The sequence below is a fragment of the Argopecten irradians genome, chromosome 13, assembly GCF_041381155.1.
Source record: "Argopecten irradians isolate NY chromosome 13, Ai_NY, whole genome shotgun sequence".
NCBI classification, from domain to species: Eukaryota; Metazoa; Mollusca; class Bivalvia; order Pectinida; family Pectinidae; genus Argopecten; species Argopecten irradians.
The window spans coordinates 3,369,811-3,394,770 of record NC_091146.1 but is presented as its reverse complement, the minus strand read 5'-3'; the positions used below and the strand labels follow the sequence as shown (position 1 = coordinate 3,394,770).

The 24,960-nt window shown below is 34.9% G+C and overlaps 2 protein-coding genes and 1 pseudogene across 2 annotated transcripts; all 3 read right to left on the bottom strand.

Moving 5' to 3' along the window:
* Nucleotides 1-718: 718 nt before the first annotated feature.
* LOC138306603 (uncharacterized) lies at nt 719-1,300 on the bottom strand. The gene has a single exon (XM_069247041.1). It carries the CDS (start codon nt 1,298-1,300, stop codon nt 719-721), a length of 582 nt encoding a protein of 193 aa, XP_069103142.1.
* A 10,016-nt stretch (nt 1,301-11,316) lies between these two features.
* Nucleotides 11,317-14,969, bottom strand: LOC138305905 (uncharacterized). Its single transcript, XM_069246180.1, has 2 exons — nt 14,589-14,969; nt 11,317-13,894 (listed from the first exon to the last, which is right to left on the bottom strand). Exons 1-2 carry the CDS (start codon nt 14,788-14,790, stop codon nt 12,681-12,683), a joined length of 1,416 nt encoding a protein of 471 aa, XP_069102281.1. The 5' UTR covers nt 14,791-14,969; the 3' UTR covers nt 11,317-12,680.
* Nucleotides 14,970-17,481: 2,512 nt separating this feature from the next.
* On the bottom strand, nt 17,482-21,231 carry LOC138306483 (uncharacterized; annotated as a pseudogene).
* Nucleotides 21,232-24,960: the final 3,729 nt, after the last annotated feature.

Below are 24,960 nucleotides of genomic sequence, written 5' to 3'. Positions count from 1 at the left end.
TGACCATATAAGCGTTGGTTCCAAACGCTGTTTATAGACCTGAACTGCCTCTTATCACTAGTAGTGTTTTGCTTTTTTTCCCTTCTTTTTTTCCACTTTACTTTTTATTTTTAGTGCAAACAGGCGATTGTGCAAACTTATATAGAAACTAGGGAAATAGATGTTGTTGCATATTTATCAGAAGCGTTTTCCCTTTGCATATTTTTCCTTCAAAGTCGTCATGCCAATGAAAGATTGTTGTACATAATGTCTATATCAAACTGTAGGAGCTTTGAAATACACACTGAATTAATGTAAATATTTGAAAACAATATTTATTTCCTATTGTTAATGATTTGCAGGTGAGGGTTTGAATATATGTAGTGTAAATTGTAGGGGTTTATCTTCAGATCCAGTAAAAAGACGTGACATTTTCGAAAAGTATAAAAATACTTACGATATCTTTTTTTAATTGATACTCATTCAAAAACAGAAATAGAGAAAAAATGGAAATCTGAATGGGGTTATGAAGCTTGGTTCAACTCGTACACATCAATGAGCCGTAGTGTTACATCTGTAATAATAGGAGGGGACTGGAATGTACCACAGAATTATACAAAAGACACAAAAAAATATGTAAATAGGAATAATGAAAAAAACCAAAAGGAAATTGTATCAATGATTGAAAAAATTGATTTAGTAGATATATGGAGGGAGCATAATCATGATAAAAAAATATTTACATGGCATGGTCCCCACAGAAAACAAGCAATCTACTACACTTTTGTCTGGAGATATCAACCTTAGCTTTCTCGGCTTTATACTTTGATATCAGTTCCTGCGATAACTCGTCTTGCTTTTGGTCGAGATAAGAGATAATTTTTTGCCGAAGAGAGGAAATACTCTTTAAATCGTTTTCTTGACATTGTTGCATGGCGTCATCCTTATCGTCAAACGATTTCTTCATTAGTATCATATTATTGAAAGCCTGTCCCAGAGCATTTTCTACGTCGTCTAAATGCAAACTTTGCTGCTGCTTTTCCAAATACTCTGTAGCAGTCTTTACCGTGGCACACTGTCGGTGTTCTGTGATGATACATGCACTGCATCCGATAAATTTATGATCTTCGCAGTACCAGTCCATCTTCTCGTTGTGTGTTGAACATGTATGAACAGGTTTGTTTTGTAACACTTCATAATTTTCATCTGTGATAGAAACAATATCACAATCTTCATGGGCGAGATCATGGACGGTTTCTTTACAAACCTCACAAAACAGCATGCTAGTTGTTCTGCAAAAGAACTTTGCTGGAGTCGACATGTTCTTTTTTTTCATGCATGGACCACAATACGATGAAGTATCCGTCTTCTTCGTGAGGGTTGACACAAAAAAAATATGTAAATAGGAATAATGAAAAAAACCAAAAGGAAATTGTATCAATGATTGAAAAATTTGATTTAGTAGATATATGGAGGGAGCATAATCCAGATAAAAAAATATTTACATGGCATGGTCCCCACAGAAAACAAGCTAGACTTGATTATTTTTTAATTACATCAGATTTAATTCCTTTTGTATGTAAAGCTGATATTGGTACAAGTTATAGATCTGATCACTCGCCAATTTCTTTAATCATAAAATTCATTGACCAGCGTAAAGGAAAGGGAACATGATTTTGGACTTAAAGACCCTACCTATAGAAGTTCCCCTCACATCTGGCAGAGGACTCTCCAAGGATCTTTAGGTTATATTTTATTGGCCTAGGACTTATAATACAGTATTATTTTTCCAACGTTAACACATGCTACCAAAGAACCAATATATCACACAAACAATATATAGCTATAGGTTGAATATTAAAAAGTAATAAAATCATAAAATCCCTTTGGGCCGAGACAGGATAACAAACCAAGGAGTAAAATTCTTAAGTTGTCAAAAAAAAGTATAAAAATCTTATCCCGAGGGTCAACATCTCCTATCTCACCAAAAGAGAGTGAATGATTATTTTTCTCTTACCCTATGTGAGCATTTGCAAAGATCTTTACTGCCTATTGAATTGTACCTTGGTGAGATTACCTTGTACCATGTTTAGTTGGAGGAAGCTGTATTATCCAGAGAAAATCAATAAACCGATGATCAGTACTTTGGTAGCTTTCCTATTAGGGTTCAGACTTGAAACCCAGAGGTGAAGAAGTAGTGGTAAAGTTGGAACACCTTAACCACTCTGCCTCAAAATTTTTAAATGTAAAAGTAATCTATTTACTAGAGGACACATCTGATGTACTGTTTTTGTGTGCATTTGATAACTATAGTCAAACTTATCTATAATATAGATCATTACACTTTATACACAGACCAAATTGTGTTATAAACATCCATTTTAGACACTTGAAAGTGGTTTAAAAATTATAAGCAGGTGGTCTTTATACAGAGATGGTGCTAAGGCAGAATTTACAATAATCAACATCTATATCTCAAATAATATCAAATAATAATATCAATATATCAAATATTGAAAGAAATACTGTTTTATTGTTTCAAATCATATTGGAATGATTTTCATGTACAGAATGTACATACACATGTGTTAGCTACAATTCTACTCCAATTGTACTCCATTCTCTGGTGAGGATTTCATTATACCTGGGTTCCAATGTATCTTGATGCAAGAAAAGTAGGAAGTCATAAGGAATAAAAGAACTATTTTGATTTTAATAATGAATTCTGACTCCACGTCTTTGGTTAGGATGCTTTTGGTGAGTGTGAAAAAGAAAAGATACTTTGATGCTTGGTGTGGTTTGATTAGCATGTTTAATAGCCAGGATCGAAGAAAACTGGAGTACCTAGAGAAAAACAAAACCCCCAGCATTAATACAGGATAACTGCCACAACTGGGATTCAAACTCTGTGACCTTGAGTGTCTTGTTGTATTTTGTCATATCTTAACCATGCACCCAGTCACATGCACTGCAGCTCCAATAGAATGTCTTGTAGTTTGTTGGTTTTTGTCTCTAAAGAATAAACAGGAGTACCGGGTAATAAGTATTTAAATCATAAAATACCACAGCTATTTATTACTAAATACATAATTTTAATGTTTCTTTTACATGTATACCAGTACTTGGCTTGAAGGGAAACTATACATACCGTACATATTATCAAATGAAAACACTTGGACAAGAAAAGTAAACATTTTTGATTATCCATATGTTATTAAGTAGGTTGTACCCTGTATGATAAATTACTTTAAAAGAAATAAGAATCTTTGATTTTAATACTTTTTCTTTTTATTTACTTATCAATTTGGCGATTGATGTTCTATTGAACAGTGAAATCAATTAGGTTACTAAAAAGTCTGATGCACTGGTATATGTTTTAGTGACAGTTATTTTACAATATCCAAGAATGGTAGGGCCACTTTTTCGAACTGGACACACATAGGTGTATTAAAAGGTTGTTGCGATGACAAGGGAATCCAGATAGCCTTAAACTTGTGTCTTTTCCATTTATCTTATACTATGTGCTGTCACATCCAAAACAAACAGCTCTCACGGCATTCAGTGGTATCTTTTGATAACTTTTCCTGGAAAGAGGAAATCAAATACTGGTAAACCATTGATTAGTAAAAGCATAAATATTTCAAGCTGTATATTTTACTGTTGCATTGCACTTTACACTTCTTCATCACAAAGAATCGTCATGTTTTTTTCATATTAAGTAGTATGTATTTTGTAATATTAATGGAAGCAAATATCTACAAAATAGACAAACTTGGGGGAAACTATAGCTGTTCTTGATCAAGCAAGTGATCGTATTATGACAATTCAAAATAATTCTGACTTAGTCATTAAAACCTAAACCAGACATTTTAATGACTTTCCTCAGAGGCTCAGATCATAGCAAATACTTGTTAAGAAAATAATATGTAATCATAATGGAAAAAAAATGCTGACACCTTTTCAAGAGACAATATATACATGCATATCTATATAGGCATTCATGTACATTCAGAATCTCCTCCATTATGCGGTATTCATGTTTTGCTGGATAAGGTAATGTCTCCTCTTAGTTTTGATGACTGCACATTACATGTACATGGTGCATCTTTGACATCCCATATTTTGAAGTGATAAGTAATGGCCTTTCATATGTCAATCTTTATAGGCCTGCAAAACACAAATACCATCAACAGTATTTGAAACATTATTGTACCTATAGGTAAGTTACATTTTGTGATGATCCAGATATCAAATCAGTATTAGACTTGAAGATTGAATACAAAATAATGTGAACTTATACATGTTCCATACATGCACGTAATAATACATACAATGCAGTATATATATACATGTATATATTTTTGGCAGAATGTCAAACCCCTGTGCATATATGTTTTATTCAGGTATTGTGCTGCATGTATCTTACTCTTAGGAATACATTATGCAGTATTATAATTGAATAAAATGAAGATATTCACATACAATATTATAAAACTATATATACTGTATAGTATAATTGTATCTCTGTCATGGCTCTACTTCATTTACTTATAATTCATTTACATAATATATTTATCAAAACAAGAAGACATTTTTATCTTGTGCATTAATGCAATACAGATATACCATGGATTTAACATTTACATACTAATTTTGAAGTGGTAGATCTACTGGTACTTTCTGTGTGCCATACTGTAATTCCTCTGTTACGTGCATATAGATCACCGGATCACCCAAGGAATATACGATCTCATTTCTATGTCGTCTTTGTGATTGTGAAATCAATTCTCTCCTTCTGAAAAAAAATCAAACATCAACATGCAATATCAATTTATATGTCTTTTCAATTACTTAAATTGATACATAGATAAATTACAAGCACTATTAACTAATAATAGCATAAACATATATGTATATAGTGTACATGAACTGCATATTTAAAACATAACTCTTAACAAAATAATTATATTTTTGTCTACTTCATTCTTCAGGTTTTAATTCAAACAAGAATTGCATATATTCACCTGTTTCGCGTGGTCCTCGGAAATGCATGTCCCATCTCTAGCTTATCACAAATGTCTTCAGTTTTGTATTTCTGGTTCAGTACATTTTACAGACGCTTTGTTGTGCTAGAACACATCAAACAAAAACGTACTGCTTTCCTTAGTGTTGATCTCATGCCAATTCATGGGCGCAGCCATTTTGGAATATGACGTACACACCACGTGAACATACCACGTGCCCCTCCATGTATGCACTCGAGGTGATATATTTCCGAAGATTCACGGAAATTACTCCGAGATGTCGCTATTGAGTATATCATCATACGCAGATTGATAGCTACAAGGTGGAGGAGGATCAAGCAGAGGTGATAATAATTGTGCCACTATGGACAATTCAGTGTTGGTTTCCTCGATTACTACAGTTAGTGATAGCAGAACCTCGACTCTTACCAGTTCAAAATGATATTCTAGTCTTGCCGCATGACAGAGAAATGACGCATCCATTATTGCAAAAACTTCATCTGACTGCTTTCAGAATCTCGGGGAAGCCATCCAAAGTCAGGGAAGTTCGTCTAAAACAATCGACATTATCCTACACTCATGGCGAGATTCGACAAAACGGCAAGACAGGACTTATCACAGAAAATGGTTGTTATTTTGTGACAGACAACAGAAAGATCCATTTTCTCCAAATGTGAAAAATGTGTTGGAGTTTCTCACATCACTCCATAGTGCGGGTATGGGGTATAGTGCGTTAAATTTTGCTAGGTCAGCTATCTCCGCTATAGCACTTATGAAGGGCAATGCTAATATTCAATCTAGTGTATTTATTAACCGATTTATGAAAGGAGCTTTTAAAATAAGACCAAACTTACCCAGATATAACAATACATGGGACGTTCAGATTGTATTGAATTATCTTAAATCTCTAGGAGATCCTTACGAGAGAGACTTGAAAATGTTAACCATGTCCACTGCTACTTTATTGGGACTACTGACTGGTCAACGCGTACAGACATTACATCTTCTACATGTTGATAATGTCATATTCACAGACAATATGGTCAGGCTGCGTGTTGGTGACATATTAAAACAAACCAGACCTGGCGGTCATCTTCCAGAAATAACGTTAGAGAAATATTCGGCGGATAATAATCTTTGTATTGTTACTTATCTGTCGGCATATATTCTAAGGACTAAGACATTTAGATATAAGGAGGTAAAACTTTTCGTAAGCTTTATACCGCCACACAGAGGTTTTTCAAAAGACTCTATCAGCAGATAGATTAAGACAGTTTTGGAGAATTCTGGTATTGACACTAATACTTTTAAAGCACATGCAGCCAAGACTCTTCTCATTTCTACAGTACTTAAAACTGCAGGCTGGAGCTCTGAATGTGTAATTAGAAAATTTTATCAAAAAACTGTAGCAACGTCAACAGACACTGCTTTCAGTAACTCTATCCTGAAGGACGTTGGTAGTTCATTAGAACTGGGAAAAACGGAACTATTGAAGGGCACATATGAACAATACATATAGCATTTAGAGACAGATTATATAACATGCATATGTTACACATGCCCGGTCTGTAAGTTTTGATTATGTGTGATCTAAGAATCCAAATGTATGTAGTGTAAATAAAACGTGTTCTTTTTTAACTAATATTCAGCTTGAGTGTTTTATTCAGAACAATTGTAAGATGGCTCTAAAACTCTCACGTGATCACTCAGTTACCATATATGGAAGTGTGGAATTGATCAATTAAACGAGATTTATTGAAGTTTGATTAAGATTCCACACTTGTATATATGGTACTGAGGGATTACGTGCCCGCCCTGTATACTATATATAGTATCATACCCTACCCAAGCATTATCACATATATACATCTTACTATTGTTGCTTTTAAGACTGACCACACGCACGACTGTGTCATCTCACGTGATCCCTCACTACCATATATACAAGTGTGGAATCTTAATCAACCCTAATAATTGCTAAACATTATTTTGATACATTAAATTAATTGGTCAATGAGTGAATTTGGTCTTAATTTCGAATTAAGAGAGGTTTTACAGACAAAAAATAATTGATATTTGTATTGTTTTTCTGTGACAATGGCACCTGTAAACACTGCGTCGCACTACTGTTTTCCCTATCTAGCTTCGGTACTCGACACAAGGACCGTTCAACCGAGGTATGTACAGATGTGGAATGTGTTTGGGACAAACCAAGGAAAACCTCAGAGCCAATGGAAATTGAGCATATTGATATACGAAGTGATCCATCTACATCTGCTCCATACGTTCCAATACGGAACAACTATACTCCTCACATGAGCTGTACTTCACAGAGAGAGGTAGAGAAGGAGCTTTATGAAATGAGTAAAGGCACGGATGGATTACTTTTGCAAACTCTTGATCCTCCAAGTGATGAGAGTGAGGATGAAGCCCCTCCTAGACCCCCAACCATGTTGGATGTTGCATCTGCTGAGAATGATGGAATGTCTTTTATTGCACAGTTAAGTGTATCTCTTGACAGTAGAACGATTACAGACATTGAGGAACCACTCGAGGACAAGGAAAAGAATGGATGGAGCGTAGGAAAGGAAGGATAACAGCTTCTATTTTTTCATCCGTGTTAAACTTTAGGTTTCCTGATAAACCCGATAATTACATTTTGAAAAAAAGTGATGAGTTAAAGTGACATCAGAGCTAAATCCACAGAGTTTGGAAAGGATTATGAGTCTGTAGCGAGACAGCAATACACAGAATTGTACTCTAAAAGTCACCAACATTCTAATATTGAAATGTGTGGACTGTTTATTGATGCAGAACATCCATATATGGGTGCTTCACCAGATATTGTTATCTCATGCAAATGTTGTGGAAAAGGTTTATTAGAAATTAAATGTTCTTTTTCTTACCAGACCAAGTCAGGTAAAGAGGCTTGCAAGGATCCTGATTATCATGTATATTTAGATAAAAATGATGATGTCAGACTGAAAATTAGTTCACCATGGTGCACACAAATTCAAGGTCCAATGGGTGTATGTAAGAGAGAATGGTGTGATTTTGTCTTTTTCACAAAGAAAGACCTATGTGTTGACAGAATATATTTTGATCTTGATTTTTTTCAGAGATTGTTGAAAAGTCAACAATTTTTTTTGAAAAGTATGTTGTAAAAGCCTAGTTAGATTCATATTTTAACAAATTGTACTGTCTGTATGATACATGCTCATGTTATAGGTAAGAAATTTAAGGTATATACATATGTACCTTTACAGCATTAAAACCAGCACTTTGTTTTTAACAGTTCAGAAAATGAATACCTGTGATTATGAAGATAATCAAAGGAACACAAAGACTTAATGGCGAATCGAGGCCAGTTACCTTACTTGAAATCGACAGGTGGCGCTTCGGGCGACCCGGTCCAAGTTGGTTTCCGGTAACATTACGATTTTAGACGATTTCGTCAACGATTTTCTGCGTCTCTTTTATCGCTAAAAGTCGTTATCCTGAATGAAACTTTGCCGGTAACGCTGTCTTCAGACAAGTATGGAACATGGAAAATTGATCAACTTAAGTGTGAACTGAAGAAACGCAATGCGAAAGTGTCTGGGCGTAAAAAAGAACTGATTGAAAGGTTAGCTAATGTACTGTATGTAGGGCCTATGTATAACGTAAACAAAGATGGTCTGATGCGCTCATCCTGTTTTGGTTTTTGACAAAGGTCGCTAGTATTATCAATTAATCATACTTGCTGTAAATAATAAACAAATAAAGAATTATTATGGCTGTTTTAGATTCATGGCGTTATTTGTTCTTGTTTAAAATACGTCTGTATTCGGTAGACTTGTGTAAGTCCGACTGTGCTTGAACGCATTGTAAATTCTTATGGGGGATCGTCAAGTCGATATCATCGCAGCTATGCAGCCTATCTATTTTATCCAGACATGATTATTTTAAAATTTCTTTAAAAAATGTTTATAAAATACAAGATCAATATAAGATAGTGGACTGCTATTGTATGTAAATTTGCCTGTATAATGTAATCATTTGTGAACATATGATAACACCCCTTGTTATAGATATAGACTACTACCGTCTACTGTAAATTTGTTGAGCTTCATAGCTAAAAACCACTCAATATTTGAACTACAAGAACTTGTTTAATGGCTTGAGTTAATTTATTGATAGCTATAGTAGTAGTATTAGCTTCAATTGCAATTTCAGACTGGAATCATATACAAGAAATTTCAACTTTGGCAGCAATAATGACGTCAGAATGGAAGATTTCAAAATGCAGCTTCCAGATGAAGCAGGGTATTGTGACCTGAACAGTGACAGAAAATTCCCTAATGTAACAACTGCTAATATAAACACTTACCTTGAACAATATGACAAATCTATTGAGAAGGTATCGATGAATATGTACAAAGAGAAATACCTCATGTACATGCGAAGTGTTAGTTATAATGATATGTTCTTTGTAAGAAGTTCCTGTCATGCTGAAATGTCAAAATCAGTAGCTTACAAAATTGATGTTTCATTTGATTCTGATGGGCATGTTCAAGAGTCACAGTGTGAATGTGCTGCGGGCATGGGACCAAATGCCCACTGTAAGCATGTGTGTACTGTACTGTATGCTGTATCAGAATTTTCTTGTAAAAAACATGTGATCGTGGAACTAACATGTACAGAAAAGCTACAAAACTTTCCATCATGTAAAGAGGTATAAGGGATCTCCACTTAAAGCAAGAGAGTTGAAAATGGATGGTGCTAATGAAGTCTGTAACATAAAATTTGATCCTAGACCATTGCATTTGAGAAAGTGTGACAACTATAAGGACAATTTCAGAAACATTTGTCTGTCTTCTCCAGGAATTTCTAATTTACCAATTTTTCAAACTTTTGTTCCAGCAAAATACATTGGCTGTAGCTCATGATCATGACTACTTTGCTTTGACGCATGAGGATAATTTTCTGACTTCATTAGGTGTAAAAGATGTTGATGAACATTATGTTTCTAAAATTGAGTCAAACACGAGAGAACAATCAAACAGTAAACTTTGGGGAGCAGAGAGAAGCAAAAGGCTTTGCTCCTCTTCATTTGGAAGAATATGCAAGTTGACAAGCCTCACCGATAAAAAGCGGCTTGCAAGTGCATATCTGAAACCAGCTGAAAAGTTGAAGGCCCCATCCATTATTCATGGGAAGAAGTATGAACCATTTGCTATAGAAAGATACATGTCAGAAAAAAAGTGTGATGTTTCAAAATGTGGACTATTCATTTCTGAATCCCATCCTTATTTGGCAGCTTCACCCGATGGTGTAGTTGAAGGGTCACATTTAGTTGAGGTTAAGTGTCCGTATGTTTCTAGAGACAAGGAGATCACCCCGCAGTCCATACCATACCTGAGAGAAAATGGGGAGGGAAATCTAATCTTATCTCCTAAGCATGATTACTTCTATCAAGTCCAAGGACAGCTTTTTTGTACCAAAATGCACAGATGTGATTTTGTTGTTTTCACTCTGTGTGATATGAAAATAATTGAAATTGAAAGAGATGATAACTTTATATCAAATATGGTTTCCAGTCTCACCAACTTCTTTGATGAATACTTCTGTCCAGCACTTCTGAGCAAACAGTACTATAAAACGTACAAAGGAGATGTAGAAGTTCACAGAAAATAATCACATAAGAGTACTTGTCAGATTCTGAGTTGGATGTATGAACAGATGTATGAGTGTTAAAGGCTTAGTAATGTCAAATTTCCATTCTTCCTTGAATGATTTTTTTTTTATTTTGTTAAGGTTATGAGAGAATAATGATTGAGCACAAGTAAAATTAAAATTGCAAAATCATGGCATAATTTAAGCTGATTGATGTAAAATTCACTGTCTCAATTATCAATTTATCATTATTTCAATTATCATTTTCCTCCTATGGCATAATATAAACAAAGTAAATAATTATTCCTTCTATTTACAGTTTTCTGTAAATATACCATGTTTTTTTACCAAAATGTTCTGTCAAACATCCTGACATTGTCTTAGATCTATTCAACAGCTGATTCATGATCAGTGGAACACATCATTTGTTATGGAGGCTGAGGTATCCTGTTTGTATAGTGTGATATTTAATCATAAACATTACCACCAATATTTTCATAATAACAGTTACAGATCTAGTATGTGTTCCAGTATCATTGACATTATGCAGCACTTGATAATGATAATTTCAGAAGGTACATGGGTGATTAATTATTGAGTCAGTGCCATTTGTAAATATATCACATATAAACTTTATGAAAAATAATGGAAAGAGTAATGAATTTATGTACTTTTATTGTTATCAGTTATGTATTCTGACATGTGCGTACCAAGTACCCGCTACTGTATAACATGATAATTAAAGATTTGAGTTGTCAGTTCACTCTTCTCTGAACGATTAAGTTTATCAGTACATTGCATAAAGTACACTTATATGATACAAGACACTACGAATGAATCTTTATGATCATGTTAAAATTTAACCTCTCCAAAATATTGACCAAGTTCATTTATTAGCCAACTTGTTGTTTGTTTTGTCTAAAACATACAAATAAAAATTTTACTTTTATACATGTAAGTGATATACACTGTCACTTAATTAATGTAAACAAAAAATATTTCGCATGTAAATTTGTTGCAGTATTTGATTTACCGGTATATAAAATGTAAAGACAAAGTGAGTTTGACTCTGGGATACTTTAGCTGAGTGATTCATGTCCTGATAGGCTGAAAGTGAACATTACCATGGCAACAATCTCTAGATTTCCACATGTGCACTAATACTTCTAGGCCGCTAGTTTGAATCCCATGTGGGACATGAACAGATAGACCTGTAGTGACCGCTAGCTATAGCTTGTCAACGGTTTTTCGCTGGGTACTCTGGCCTTTCCTCCACAATCTAAACCTGACAGGTCCTTATAAGCCTGGCTGTTCCAAACAAACCAAACCTTTAAATTACTTATAAACTTACTGTGTTCCAGATTAGCTTCAAAATCATTAGGACCTTTTGGGATTTTTACAAAATTTTGTTATGACAATATTGATATCTATAGCTAGCTCTATTGGAATGATTATGGATTTTCAAAATCTTAAGGACATTTGGAAAGAGTATATACGTACTAGCAAAATGGACTAAATTAAGTAAATTTATCCCCAATCTGAATCACTGACTTAATTTATATACACTATTAATATAAATATTTAGTTATAAATGTAAATACATTTAAAGGGACAATTCAGTGAAGCTAATTCTGCTACAAATGTATTGTTCTACATTCGTTATGAAACATATATTAACAAGAAATATTGACAAATTTCATGAGTCATGACATTATGTAATTTGATTGATATCGTTGAAATTCCAAATCGTTGATCAATACGATTAAGCAGGTACATCATGTATGCTGTACCAACATAATACACCCAAGCCAAAGTCATGCAAGTTAAACAAATGCAGTACATAACCAGAGGAGTTGATAAAATAATGTTTAGACAAGAACATGCATCTAATTAGGTAAACACCCTACTGTAAGAGCGATATGAGTAGTTCTAGACAAAAAAATCTTTACTACAAGAATGGCAAGGGCCAGGGTTCTGCATGCAAGACATCCGATCACTATAGTGTAAAACTGAATTGTCCCTTTAAGCATGAGATGGAACAATGCAAGGGCGAAAATTACAAAGCATGAAGCAAATAAATATAATTTCAGTTGCCAACTTTGTCTCTGTACTTGTCATAGGCTCAGTTAATATTTTATAAGTTTTTGCTAAACCAATTATTCGTTCAATATGAACACGCTTGCTTGCAATTTTCCTATCCTTCATGACAATTTCTCCAGAAAGTCTATTCTTCTTTTTAAAGAAACTTGGTATGTTTATAGATATATCCATCGGTGCAAATATATCTTGTACATTAAAGCCTTTGTCAGCCATAATAGAATCCCCAGGGTCACATTTTGTTAATAGATTGCTTCTCTCACATATCTGACGGTCACTAGTTGAACCAGCATAAGCTGGGGAAACATATGAAATAAACCCACCAGGTGTGGCACCAACGAGAGTCTTCACAGTGTTTCTGTTTTTATATGTTGAAAAGGTAGCTTGTTGAGCCTTGGGTGCTTTTGGCTTCTTAATAGGACACTCAGTTCCATCAACAATTAATCTGGTGGTGGGAAACTTCAATCCAAAGTCAGATGGTGTAAAGTGATGTACAAGTTCTCTTACTGGCCACAAATCTAACTCTTTCCATTGTAAATACATAAAATTTATCCAAGTTAATACAATATTAGATACTGTGTTGTCAGATATCCCGAAGAGTCTTGACAGTTCAAAATTAGTAGTGTGACGTCTTAATTTCATCAATGTCATAAAAAATTGATTTTCAACTGACATATTACAAACTTGATGTCCTATATATTCCAACGAATATGCTGCTGGTCCAAGTGTTCTTAAAACAAACAGAAATCGAAAATAATTTTCTAGTCCAGTATAAAAATGTATTCCAGCATCATCATCAATGAAGTTATAAATGTTAAACATTGGATGAGCTGGTGTCTGAGTGGATGAAGTAAAGGTGGTTGGAACACTTATGTCAGACTTGGTTTCATTTTCCTGTAATACTTCACCGGTTTCATCATCACAAATCTCAACATTAAGTCCAATGTCTGGTACAATATGTAAATTGTCATCAGACTCAGTATTAGCTACAGCATCAAGTTCTACGAGTAGTTTCCTTTTGATACCTCTATTCATTACACGTTGTCCTCTAGCATAGTCCTGTGGCGATGGTTCATCAGTCCATGAGAATACACTTGGAACAACACCTTTCTTTAGACGTTGATGTAATGGTGATGATCCTAAAAATATTAAAAGTGAAAAATAAAAATTAAATTTTGCAGCTGCATGAATCACATTTTAATACCACTTAAAATTTAATATGATAATTACATATTGCTTTGATGTAAAAAAAAAATTAATACACATTTGCTCATTTTTTGTTTGTTTATTTTGCTTTTTATCCTTTTTACACATACACAGAGTATCATGGGAATCTCGTTTCATTAAACCTTAGCACTTGCAAGGCGTAAATTAAATATTTTATATCTATCTACATGTGCACGTGTCAAAGACGTAATAGCAACGATATAATGTTGTGTGTGAGGGTGTGTGTGTGTGTGGAGGGAGGGGACCGGGTGTGATAACGAAGCGACTATGTTTAGCCGATAGCAGTAGTTACTAGATCGCTCGATATAACAATATCAGTATTATATTACAACATTAGTTGTACATGTCGTATTTTCTACATCGTGAATATGTCTGACTGTACTGTAGAGATTGTGCGATCACTGGTTGCAGTACCGAGCAGGACCTGCCGAGTGCATTTAACTGTTTACAGTCATATCTCTTTCCAGTCAGATAACATTAGACCGTCGCCTCGGACGGTAATCACTACGAGTCCGAAATACCATCATAACATATATGCATACACAATGGTCAAACACGTTTTTTTCAATGAAATATTATAATTAGTCTATCTATAAACTAACTTACCATAAGATGTTTCTTGACTGTAATCATCGTCCTTGAAATGCATTTTACAGACGACGCTATGTTGGTTTGGCTCCCACAAACTAAACCTGGTATTGCCTCGCTTGATAGCACAAATCCATGCTTTTCGCAGCTTACTTTCGGTGGGGAAACTATGACCTCCTCTATTGTGACACCCAGGTACGGAACAACAGGTTGAAGGCATTATAAAACAGCTTTGTTGACAGTGCTCACGGTTCAGTAATTCACAATGGCGTATCTAATATAGCTGGATAAAACCCGAGACTTAATATAGAGGAGTTCCGAGAGCGGGACCGGCTTTCCCCCTGCTGCCACCTAGAATACCGGTAACGGTAGATAACTGGCCTCGATACACCATTGATTACTAGAGTTTGAAGGTGCTATAATAACACAATAATCAATTCTTCTTTGTATTTCATCTTATTAGTAGCCATGGATGTTGGCATCATTTAACAGTAAGTTCACAAAGGCAGTATAATACACGGTATACTAGTCTGTTCAGCTGTATAGAATCCTGAATGGATTACAAATGTAACTTAGCTGATTGTCCATAAATCAAAATAATTGAATATATTTATATATATATAGAGTATAACTTGTCTAAACCGGATGTGAACGGGACCAGTTGATTTCTTCGGTTTATACAGGTGTAACAGGCGAGGTTTAAAATCGCAGGAGCCCGGTTCCACAGGATAACTTCTACTAGCTTTTTCTTTTTCTCTTCTCTTTCTTCTCTTTGTTCTTTAAAAAAAATAATAGATAGATGGATTATAACGTGTTGGTACAAACAGCTAATTTCATAATATGTTCTGTTAACTTAAGATAGTTCATAAAAATTATATGCACATGTCGGAATAATAGGCTATTGAGTAAGCTAAGTTTGAGTAATTATCACTCGGTATATATTATAGTGCGCACATATATATATATATATTTATATTATATACTAACTGAGTGAAAATCTCCTCCCTCAGTACTTGTGGGGCTACTATCTGGTAAGTTACCTCCCCTGTTGGATCAACTCTACCCGACAAATATAACATACCATCCTCCAAGAGCACAAGCTCATCCCAGGATTGGCAATAAACCCTAACTTCATATGGAAAAGCTGATAAGGTCTGGCGTTTGGGCTTATGTCGTAATGTAGCTTTTAAATGTTTGAACTGAGCTATATATCTGTCTTGTTCTTGCCAGGTACGGATCTTGTCGGGACCCCAACTATCCAACCAATTGATCAACTCAGAAGATGTGTCAACTGCTGCTATAGGAACCCCTGGAACCCCCTCAGACACATTTTGGATTATGTGACAACTGATGGGCTCTAACTGGAGAGGATTATCTCCCTTGGATTGGGAATGACAGTCAACACACCCTTCCCTCTGACATTTCCTAGGTTGCACCCGAGATAAACTATCAGCATTTTGGTGTTGTTTGCCTGGCCTATGTTTGATTTCGATGTCATACATGTCTATCACTGACAACCACCTAGCAACCATACTCTCTGGATTTTTAAAGTTCTTAAGCCATACCAATGAAGAGTGGTCTGTTCTAATCAGAAAATTCCTTCCCCATAAAAAATGTTTGAAATGGGTGAGAAAAGTAACCACAGCTAACAGTTCCCTATGGGTTGTGCAATAATTTTGCTGGGATCTACTCAGTATTTAACTGGCGTATGCAATGACATGTTCCTCCCCATCTTGAATTTGTGAGAGTACAGCGCCTATACCGGTATTGCTAGCATCAGTGTCTAAGATAAATTTTCCTTCTGAGGTTGGGTAGGACAAAACCGGAGCAGTTGTTAACAGCTCTTTCAGCTTAATGAATGATTGCTCACAGTGTTCATCCCACCGAAACCTTTTATCTTTTCTTGTCAAATTGGTAAGAGGTTTTGAAATACTAGCAAAGTCTGGGATAAACCTACGATAATATCCAGCCAAGCCGAGGAAACCCCTAACACTAGAAATGTCGGTAGGACGAGGCCATTCTATGACAGCCTTAATCTTCTCTGGGTTAGTGCTCACGCCATCCTCAGAAACTATGTGGCCTAGATATAATACATTGGTCTGAAATAGACTACATTTCTTAGATTTTAATTTCAAGTTTGCTTCTCTCAGACACTGAAACACTGCTTCTAGGTTTGTCAAAGCATTGTCGAAAGAATCCCCAAACACTATGACGTCATCTAAGTAGCACAAACATTTTGTCCATAGGAGACCACCAAGTACTAAATGCATCATTCTACAGAAGGTAGCTGGGGCATTACAGAGCCCAAATGGCATAACATTAAAGTGGTACAGACCCTGATGTGTTGAAAAGGCTGTTTTGAGTTTATCTTGACTATCCATACCACATTGCCAGTAGCCACTAGCTAAATCTACCTGTACCAGTCCCTACAGTATTACTATCTGTACCTAATGACCCGTAGTCGTACCCCGTCACGTCTACTATATCGTACTGCCTATGGTCACGGTAGTCAATGGATTCTTCATTACCTGTATTATAAGCAGGCTGGTTATACCTATCTGTGTAAGTCGTATACCTCATATGAGACAGGTATGTGTCAACGTGACTAGTAACAGGTGTTGTATAGTCAGAACTATTAGGTACCGGCCAGCTAAACCTATTATCCCAATTACTCTGCATAGTTAAACTATAAGGGAAACTTGTAATGTAAATAACCAAAAAAATGACTACTAGTAACGGATTACCAGAATATATATATCACAGCACCAGTTTGTAACAGGCGAGGTTTTCACCTGTCTAGATGTGAACAAATATAGTTACCCAGGTTCGGTATTCTGGGTTCCGTACCAGTTATGACATAAAACAAGAAGGCAAATAAACATTAACTAACATATATTTATTATACCCCGTGGATATTAGACAAGTAAATACAATATGAAAGGCTACAGAATATTCCCTATAACCTACATGTCAAGCTGCCCTCACAGTAGTTACTATATAACTTCACATACTGGGGACAGTGTGCGTGCGTAATAAGCCACCCCCGACCCGGTTCCACAGGACAATTTACTTAACCTATAATAATACCCCTACACGTACCTAAATCCTACATTAGAAAAGGAGAGAAAGTTAGAAAGGTGAGCTGACCTGCGACTCAACGCATCCGTCTGACTAACGATTTACACGTGCGCTCGCTATTTATACCCATAGCTAACAATACCCTGTGTCAACCAATGAACGATAAGGTTACATAATGCTTACGGAATTGATTCAAGAGCGGAAGTAGATAGACTTCCGGAATATTACTAACGACGCTAACTGCGAACACAAGGTGAAACATTTAAGTATATATAAATTATCCATTCCCGTTACACAGGTGTCCGGTTTTTGAGGATATAACCTTATCACAATATGTTCACATGAAAATCATCAGAAGAATTTTTTTTATTACAGCACAAACATTTATTCTCACATATGTACATGGTAGAACACAGTATTCCATCCTACGTTTTCTTGGTTTCTGAGGTGTACATGGACGATCCATTTCTCTCGGTCTGCTACATTCAAATGAACTCTCAGAAGTTATGTGTATGTTTTATTGTTAGAATTGACCGTGAAAAGTATTCACAAATACAATGTTCATGTAACAAAACCGTCGAATAAAAAGTGAAAAGTTGTCACTATCTAGCCCTTAGTATACCGGTACAGGTAAATCCCCTTAGGCCCCTCATGATCAGTCCCATGTTGTGAAAACATCGTTGCCGGTTTGCCCAAGATTATTTTACAAAGAAAGGTATAGTAACATTTCCTAGACAGTTCCGGTTTTCAGAGTATACAATTTCCGAATTTTGCAGGTTTTGGGTACTATAGTTTATCAAGAAATTTGCCGGGACCAAACAAATTAATCGGTATAGACAAGTTTCAGGTTTATACATGGTTCGGTTTAGACAAGTTATACTGTACTATATACATTAGGTATGTACAGTTGTACATATTATACAGTGTACTTGTTTCGATATTGATATACACCGGTACCTACTTTTTCACTAGTGGTTTCTGTAAATTGCAAAAGAATGCACACACTTTCAACATTTGGTTGGTCAGAGGTTTCACTTTTAATGGCATAGTATCAGAAAGCATATGGAAATTTTTTAGTCTCTCTATAGCCCTCTCTACATGTATTCTTAGACGGGCATTTTTTCAGTTTTGGAAACATCACTTGCATTTAGGCGTTTCCCTTTTCCCCAATTACATTTTCTGGTGAATGGAGGAATGTTTAATGTGGCATGTCTTTCAAGTAAAAGATCTCTAATCAAAAAGCCTCGGTCAGCCATGACCTCATCCCCAGGCCTTAAATGATCAAGGAAGTCACTATGCATTGTTATGTATCTATCAGATGTGTTTCCGCCCCACAAACCTGACACATAGATAAATGCACCTGATGGACTAATTCCTAGCTGAGCTTTATAAGTATTTGTGTTTGTATGTGCTGTATGTCTGTGACTGTGCAGTAGGTGATTTTGGTTTTTCTATAAAAAATTCTGTGCAGTCAATTATGATAGTTGTATTGGGGAAGGTTTCCTTAAATGATCTGATTTCTTGATTCTGTTTGATGATGGCCACTTTAAAAGTGGACAAAATATAGCATACATAAAATTTATCCATGTAGTAAAAATTTGTGAAACTCTACTGTTGGACACATTGAACATATCAGCAATGACAAAGGTAAGCAAAGCCAACCTCAGTCTGACTAATGTCAGAAGAAATTCATGAAACATAGTAAGTTTTCTTGGAGGGCCAGTCTTTTTTCTCCCAGGGTCTTCATGATAAGGGGGCAGATTACAGCTTCCCTGTCCAGACCAGTAATTGAGACCTGGAGATGCTTTCTTCAGAATTCCTACAAAATAAATATAACATTAAAATAGTTACAATGGATTTGCAGGTATTTTAATTAATGTAAAATCATAATGTTCATCACAAAAGTCTGTTTATTATATATGCGTGTATGTATATTTTATCAACGGTGCTTCATCCTTAATATATTGTTGCTGCTTTTCGCTGAAATATTGAACTATTTTGTATTTATTATCAACTGCTATTTATCCACTTTTAAATATATATTTGCCATGAACTTTGATTTGAAAGATTAGGTCAAACTCCATATACTTGGTATATGTAAATTATTATTCAGCTATAAATACACTCAATCTTTACCAACCAATTTGTTGAGCATTAGCAATGATGGCAGCCCAGTGTACTTTCTCACAGTTTCATCAGACTGAGTTATCTTGTTAACAACATATGGCCTCATGTTTTCTTCCTCACTATCCTCTAAGGACTTTAGTTTTTTCTCAGCTATTTCCATGTCTTCCATTGTAATGGTAGTTTGGACACAAACATCATGCACATCATCTCTAGACTTCTGATATACATGGTCCATCATTACACCTAAAGTGATTTGATTCCAATTTTAGGATAATAAAACATGCAATATCTTTTTTATTATCAAACATGTGTATGCATACATGTAATATATACACAAATATTGTAAGAAAAGAACATGATGTGAAACATTTAAACTGACAATGTATCATCTAATATTTTGTCACCTCCACATCCATTTGTGTATACATGTACTAGGTTTTTTAAAGGGAAATAATTTTTCTAAAGCCTTGGGTATATATTGATGGTATGCATTTACTAAATTATTTTATCTTATATAGGCTGTGTTCTATGGAGAATGTTAACTTTAAACATATTTGTTGTATAAACAGTCACAAAAGAATCAGTCATAAGTTATTCAAACTTAAAAAGCCTTCTCCTATCCTTATAATAAAATCAATATATTAGTGATGACATTCAAGTTTTATTATTACCATCTTTCTGTAGAATCTGTGATGATTTCACTGTGGATTTATTATATTTTAGTTCAAATATGGATACTATCCTTAGTGTTTAATGTGCATAGTACAATACATTATAGTAAAAGATTATTTGGTGATGGCAGCATTAATTGTATTATGACTAAAAATGTGAACATGTTTATTTGTTCACTATAAATAAACAGGTACTCAGGACAACAAATACATCTTTTTATTTTCCTTGAATGTTAAAATTAATTATCATGCAAGTAAACACATGGTCGATATTGATTGTGATTAGAATAAATTGGCCCTGTATACCTCATGGGTATCTGGAAAGTCAACAAGCATCATGGCCATTGGCATCTCCTCGGTATGATCTGTACATGTATTTGTCGCTGTGTGCTTTGTCGAGTTCTCTTCATCCCTGCACCTACTAAGCTTACTGAGTAAACGTTGATCTTGGATTGCATGACTGTTTATAATTATTATAAGCAAATAGTTCGGGATAAGGGTGGTTATCTGTGGGTTTGCCGTCAACAAAATGACGAGAACACAGTCTGTGCCGTTTATTTGGGTCATAGTCCTCTCTTCGCAACAGCTCCAACCATCGTTTTCGGGCTTTCGGTGCTTTCTTTTGAGATGGAAATGGAAAAAATTCAATGCCGCTCATAAAACAATACTTCCCTCTTTTACAATCTGCGGAATTTCACCCTTCGGCAACACACCAGCGGTTCGCAGACGGCATTTTGACAGGAGTTGCCAATGCAAACAAGAAGGACCGGAAGTAGGGTACCAAGACTTTTTTGCAAAATCACGTGACGTATGTCATAACTAAACATAAAAACCGTCCGGAAACCGGTAACTCGGAAATCTCGTATTGATCAAATAATTTTATCTGACGATATCTCTATGTATTAAATGCAAATATTTATAAAATATCATAATCATTTAAAAAGACTATACTGTATAATTCACAGAAGTAAATTGCCTTCTTTGTATTATTTTATTAATAAGCAATATTTTGTTATGATCTGCCTCTGCATTGCGTTGCCAATATACAGGGATAATTAATAATATATAACATTTCCACACAATCCGGACCTGTCCTACTTAATTTGACTCCTATTTTATATAACATTGAACGTTTCCGATAAGGATATCTCAACTGTAATAATGTCTTGTTTTTATTTTATTTTGATTCTATATCATTTAATATTTACGTTAGCCGTGTTAACTGCTGACTATGAGGGGAAATTATCCCCCTCCCCTCAAACTATAACAATTGAATTACAAACACGTTAGACTATATGCACTGTTACACCCAATTTACATAATGTAGATACATGCACATGCAGGCCTGTATGTATATGTTTACCCGACATACTTACTATAATTAATATACTATTACACCCGGCATATATAATTACACATACACTATAATTACACTCACTATAATGTATACCCGGCATACTTACTATAATTACACATCACTATAATGTACACCCGGCATACTTACTATAATTACACATCACTATAATGTACACCCGGCATACTTACTATAATTACACATCACTATAATGTACACCCGGCATACTTACTATAATTACACATCACTATAATGTACACCCGGCATACTTACTATAATTACACATCACTATAATGTACACCCGGCATACTTACTATAATTACACATCACTATAATGTACACCCGGCATACTTACTATAATTACACATCACTATAATGTACACCCGGCATACTTACTATAATTACACATCACTATAATGTACACCCGGCATACTTACTATAATTACACATCACTATAATGTACACCCGGCATACTTACTATAATTACACATCACTAAATGTACACCCGGCATACTTACTATAATTACACATCACTATAATGTACACCCGGCATACTTACTATAATTACACATCACTATAATGTACACCCGGCATACTTACTATAATTACACATCACTATAATGTACACCCGGCATACTTACTATAATTACACATCACTATAATGTACACCCGGCATACTTACTATAATTACACTCACTATAATGTACACCCGGCATACTTACTATAATTACACATCACTATAATGTACACCCGGCATACTTACTATAATTACACATCACTATAATGTACACCCGGCATACTTACTATAATTACACATCACTATAATGTACACCCGGCATACTTACTATAATTACACATCACTATAATGTACACCCCGGCATACTTACTATAATTACACATCACTATAATGTACACCCGGCATACTTACTATAATTACACATCACTATAATGTACACCCGGCATACTTACTATAATTACACATCACTATAATGTACACCCGGCATACTTACTATAATTACACATTACTATAATGTACACCCGGCATACTTACTATAATTACACATCACTATAATGTACACCCGGCATACTTACTATAATTACACATCACTATAATGTACACCCGGCATACTTACTATAATTACACATCACTATAATGTACACCCGGCATACTTACTATAATTACACATCACTATAATGTACACCCGGCATACTTACTATAATTACATATCACTATAATGTACACCCGGCATACTTACTATAATTACACATCACTATAATGTACACCCGGCATACTTACTATAATTACACATCACTATAATGTACACCCGGCATACTTACTATAATTACACATCACTATAATGTACACCCGGCATACTTACTATAATTACACATCACTATAATGTACACCCGGCATACTTACTATAATTACACATCACTATAATGTACACCCGGCATACTTACTATAATTACACATCACTATAATGTACACCCGGCATACTTACTATAATTACACATCACTATAATGTACACCCGGCATACTTACTATAATTACACATCACTATAATGTACACCCGGCATACTTACTATAATTACACATCACTATAATGTACACCCGGCATACTTACTATAATTACACATCACTATAATGTACACCCGGCATACTTACTATAATTACACATCACTATAATGTACACCCGGCATACTTACTATAATTACACATCACTATAATGTACACCCGGCATACTTACTATAATTACACATCACTATAATGTACACCCGGCATACTTACTATAATTACACATCACTATAATGTACACCCGGCATACTTACTATAATTACACATCACTATAATGTACACCCGGCATACTTACTATAATTACACATCACTATAATGTACACCCGGCATACTTACTATAATTACACATCACTATAATGTACACCCGGCATACTTACTATAATTACACATCACTATAATGTACACCCGGCATACTTACTATAATTACACATCACTATAATGTACACCCGGCATACTTACTATAATTTACACATCACTATAATGTACACCCGGCATACTTACTATAATTACACATCACTATAATGTACACCCGGCATACTTACTATAATTACACATCACTATAATGTACACCCGGCATACTTACTATAATTACACATCACTATAATGTACACCCGGCATACTTACTATAATTACACATCACTATAATGTACACCCGGCATACTTACTATAATTACACATCACTATAATGTACACCCGGCATACTTACTATAATTACACATCACTATAATGTACACCCGGCATACTTACTATAATTACACATCACTATAATGTACACCCGGCATACTTACTATAATTACACATCACTATAATGTACACCCGGCATACTTACTATAATTACACATCACTATAATGTACACCCGGCATACTTACTATAATTACACATCACTATAATGTACACCCGGCATACTTACTATAATTACACATCACTATAATGTACACCCGGCATACTTACTATAATTACACATCACTATAATGTACACCCGGCATACTTACTATAATTACACATCACTATAATGTACACCCGGCATACTTACTATAATTACACATCACTATAATGTACACCCGGCATACTTACTATAATTACACATCACTATAATGTACACCCGGCATACTTACTATAATTACACATCACTATAATGTACACCCGGCATACTTACTATAATTACACATCACTATAATGTACACCCGGCATACTTACTATAATTACACATCACTATAATGTACACCCGGCATACTTACTATAATTACACATCACTATAATGTACACCCGGCATACTTACTATAATTACACATCACTATAATGTACACCCGGCATACTTACTATAATTACACATCACTATAATGTACACCCGGCATACTTACTATAATTACACATCACTATAATGTACACCCGGCATACTTACTATAATTACACATCACTATAATGTACACCCGGCATACTTACTATAATTACACATCACTATAATGTACACCCGGCATACTTACTATAATTACACATCACTATAATGTACACCCGGCATACTTACTATAATTACACATCACTATAATGTACACCCGGCATACTTACTATAATTACACTGTACA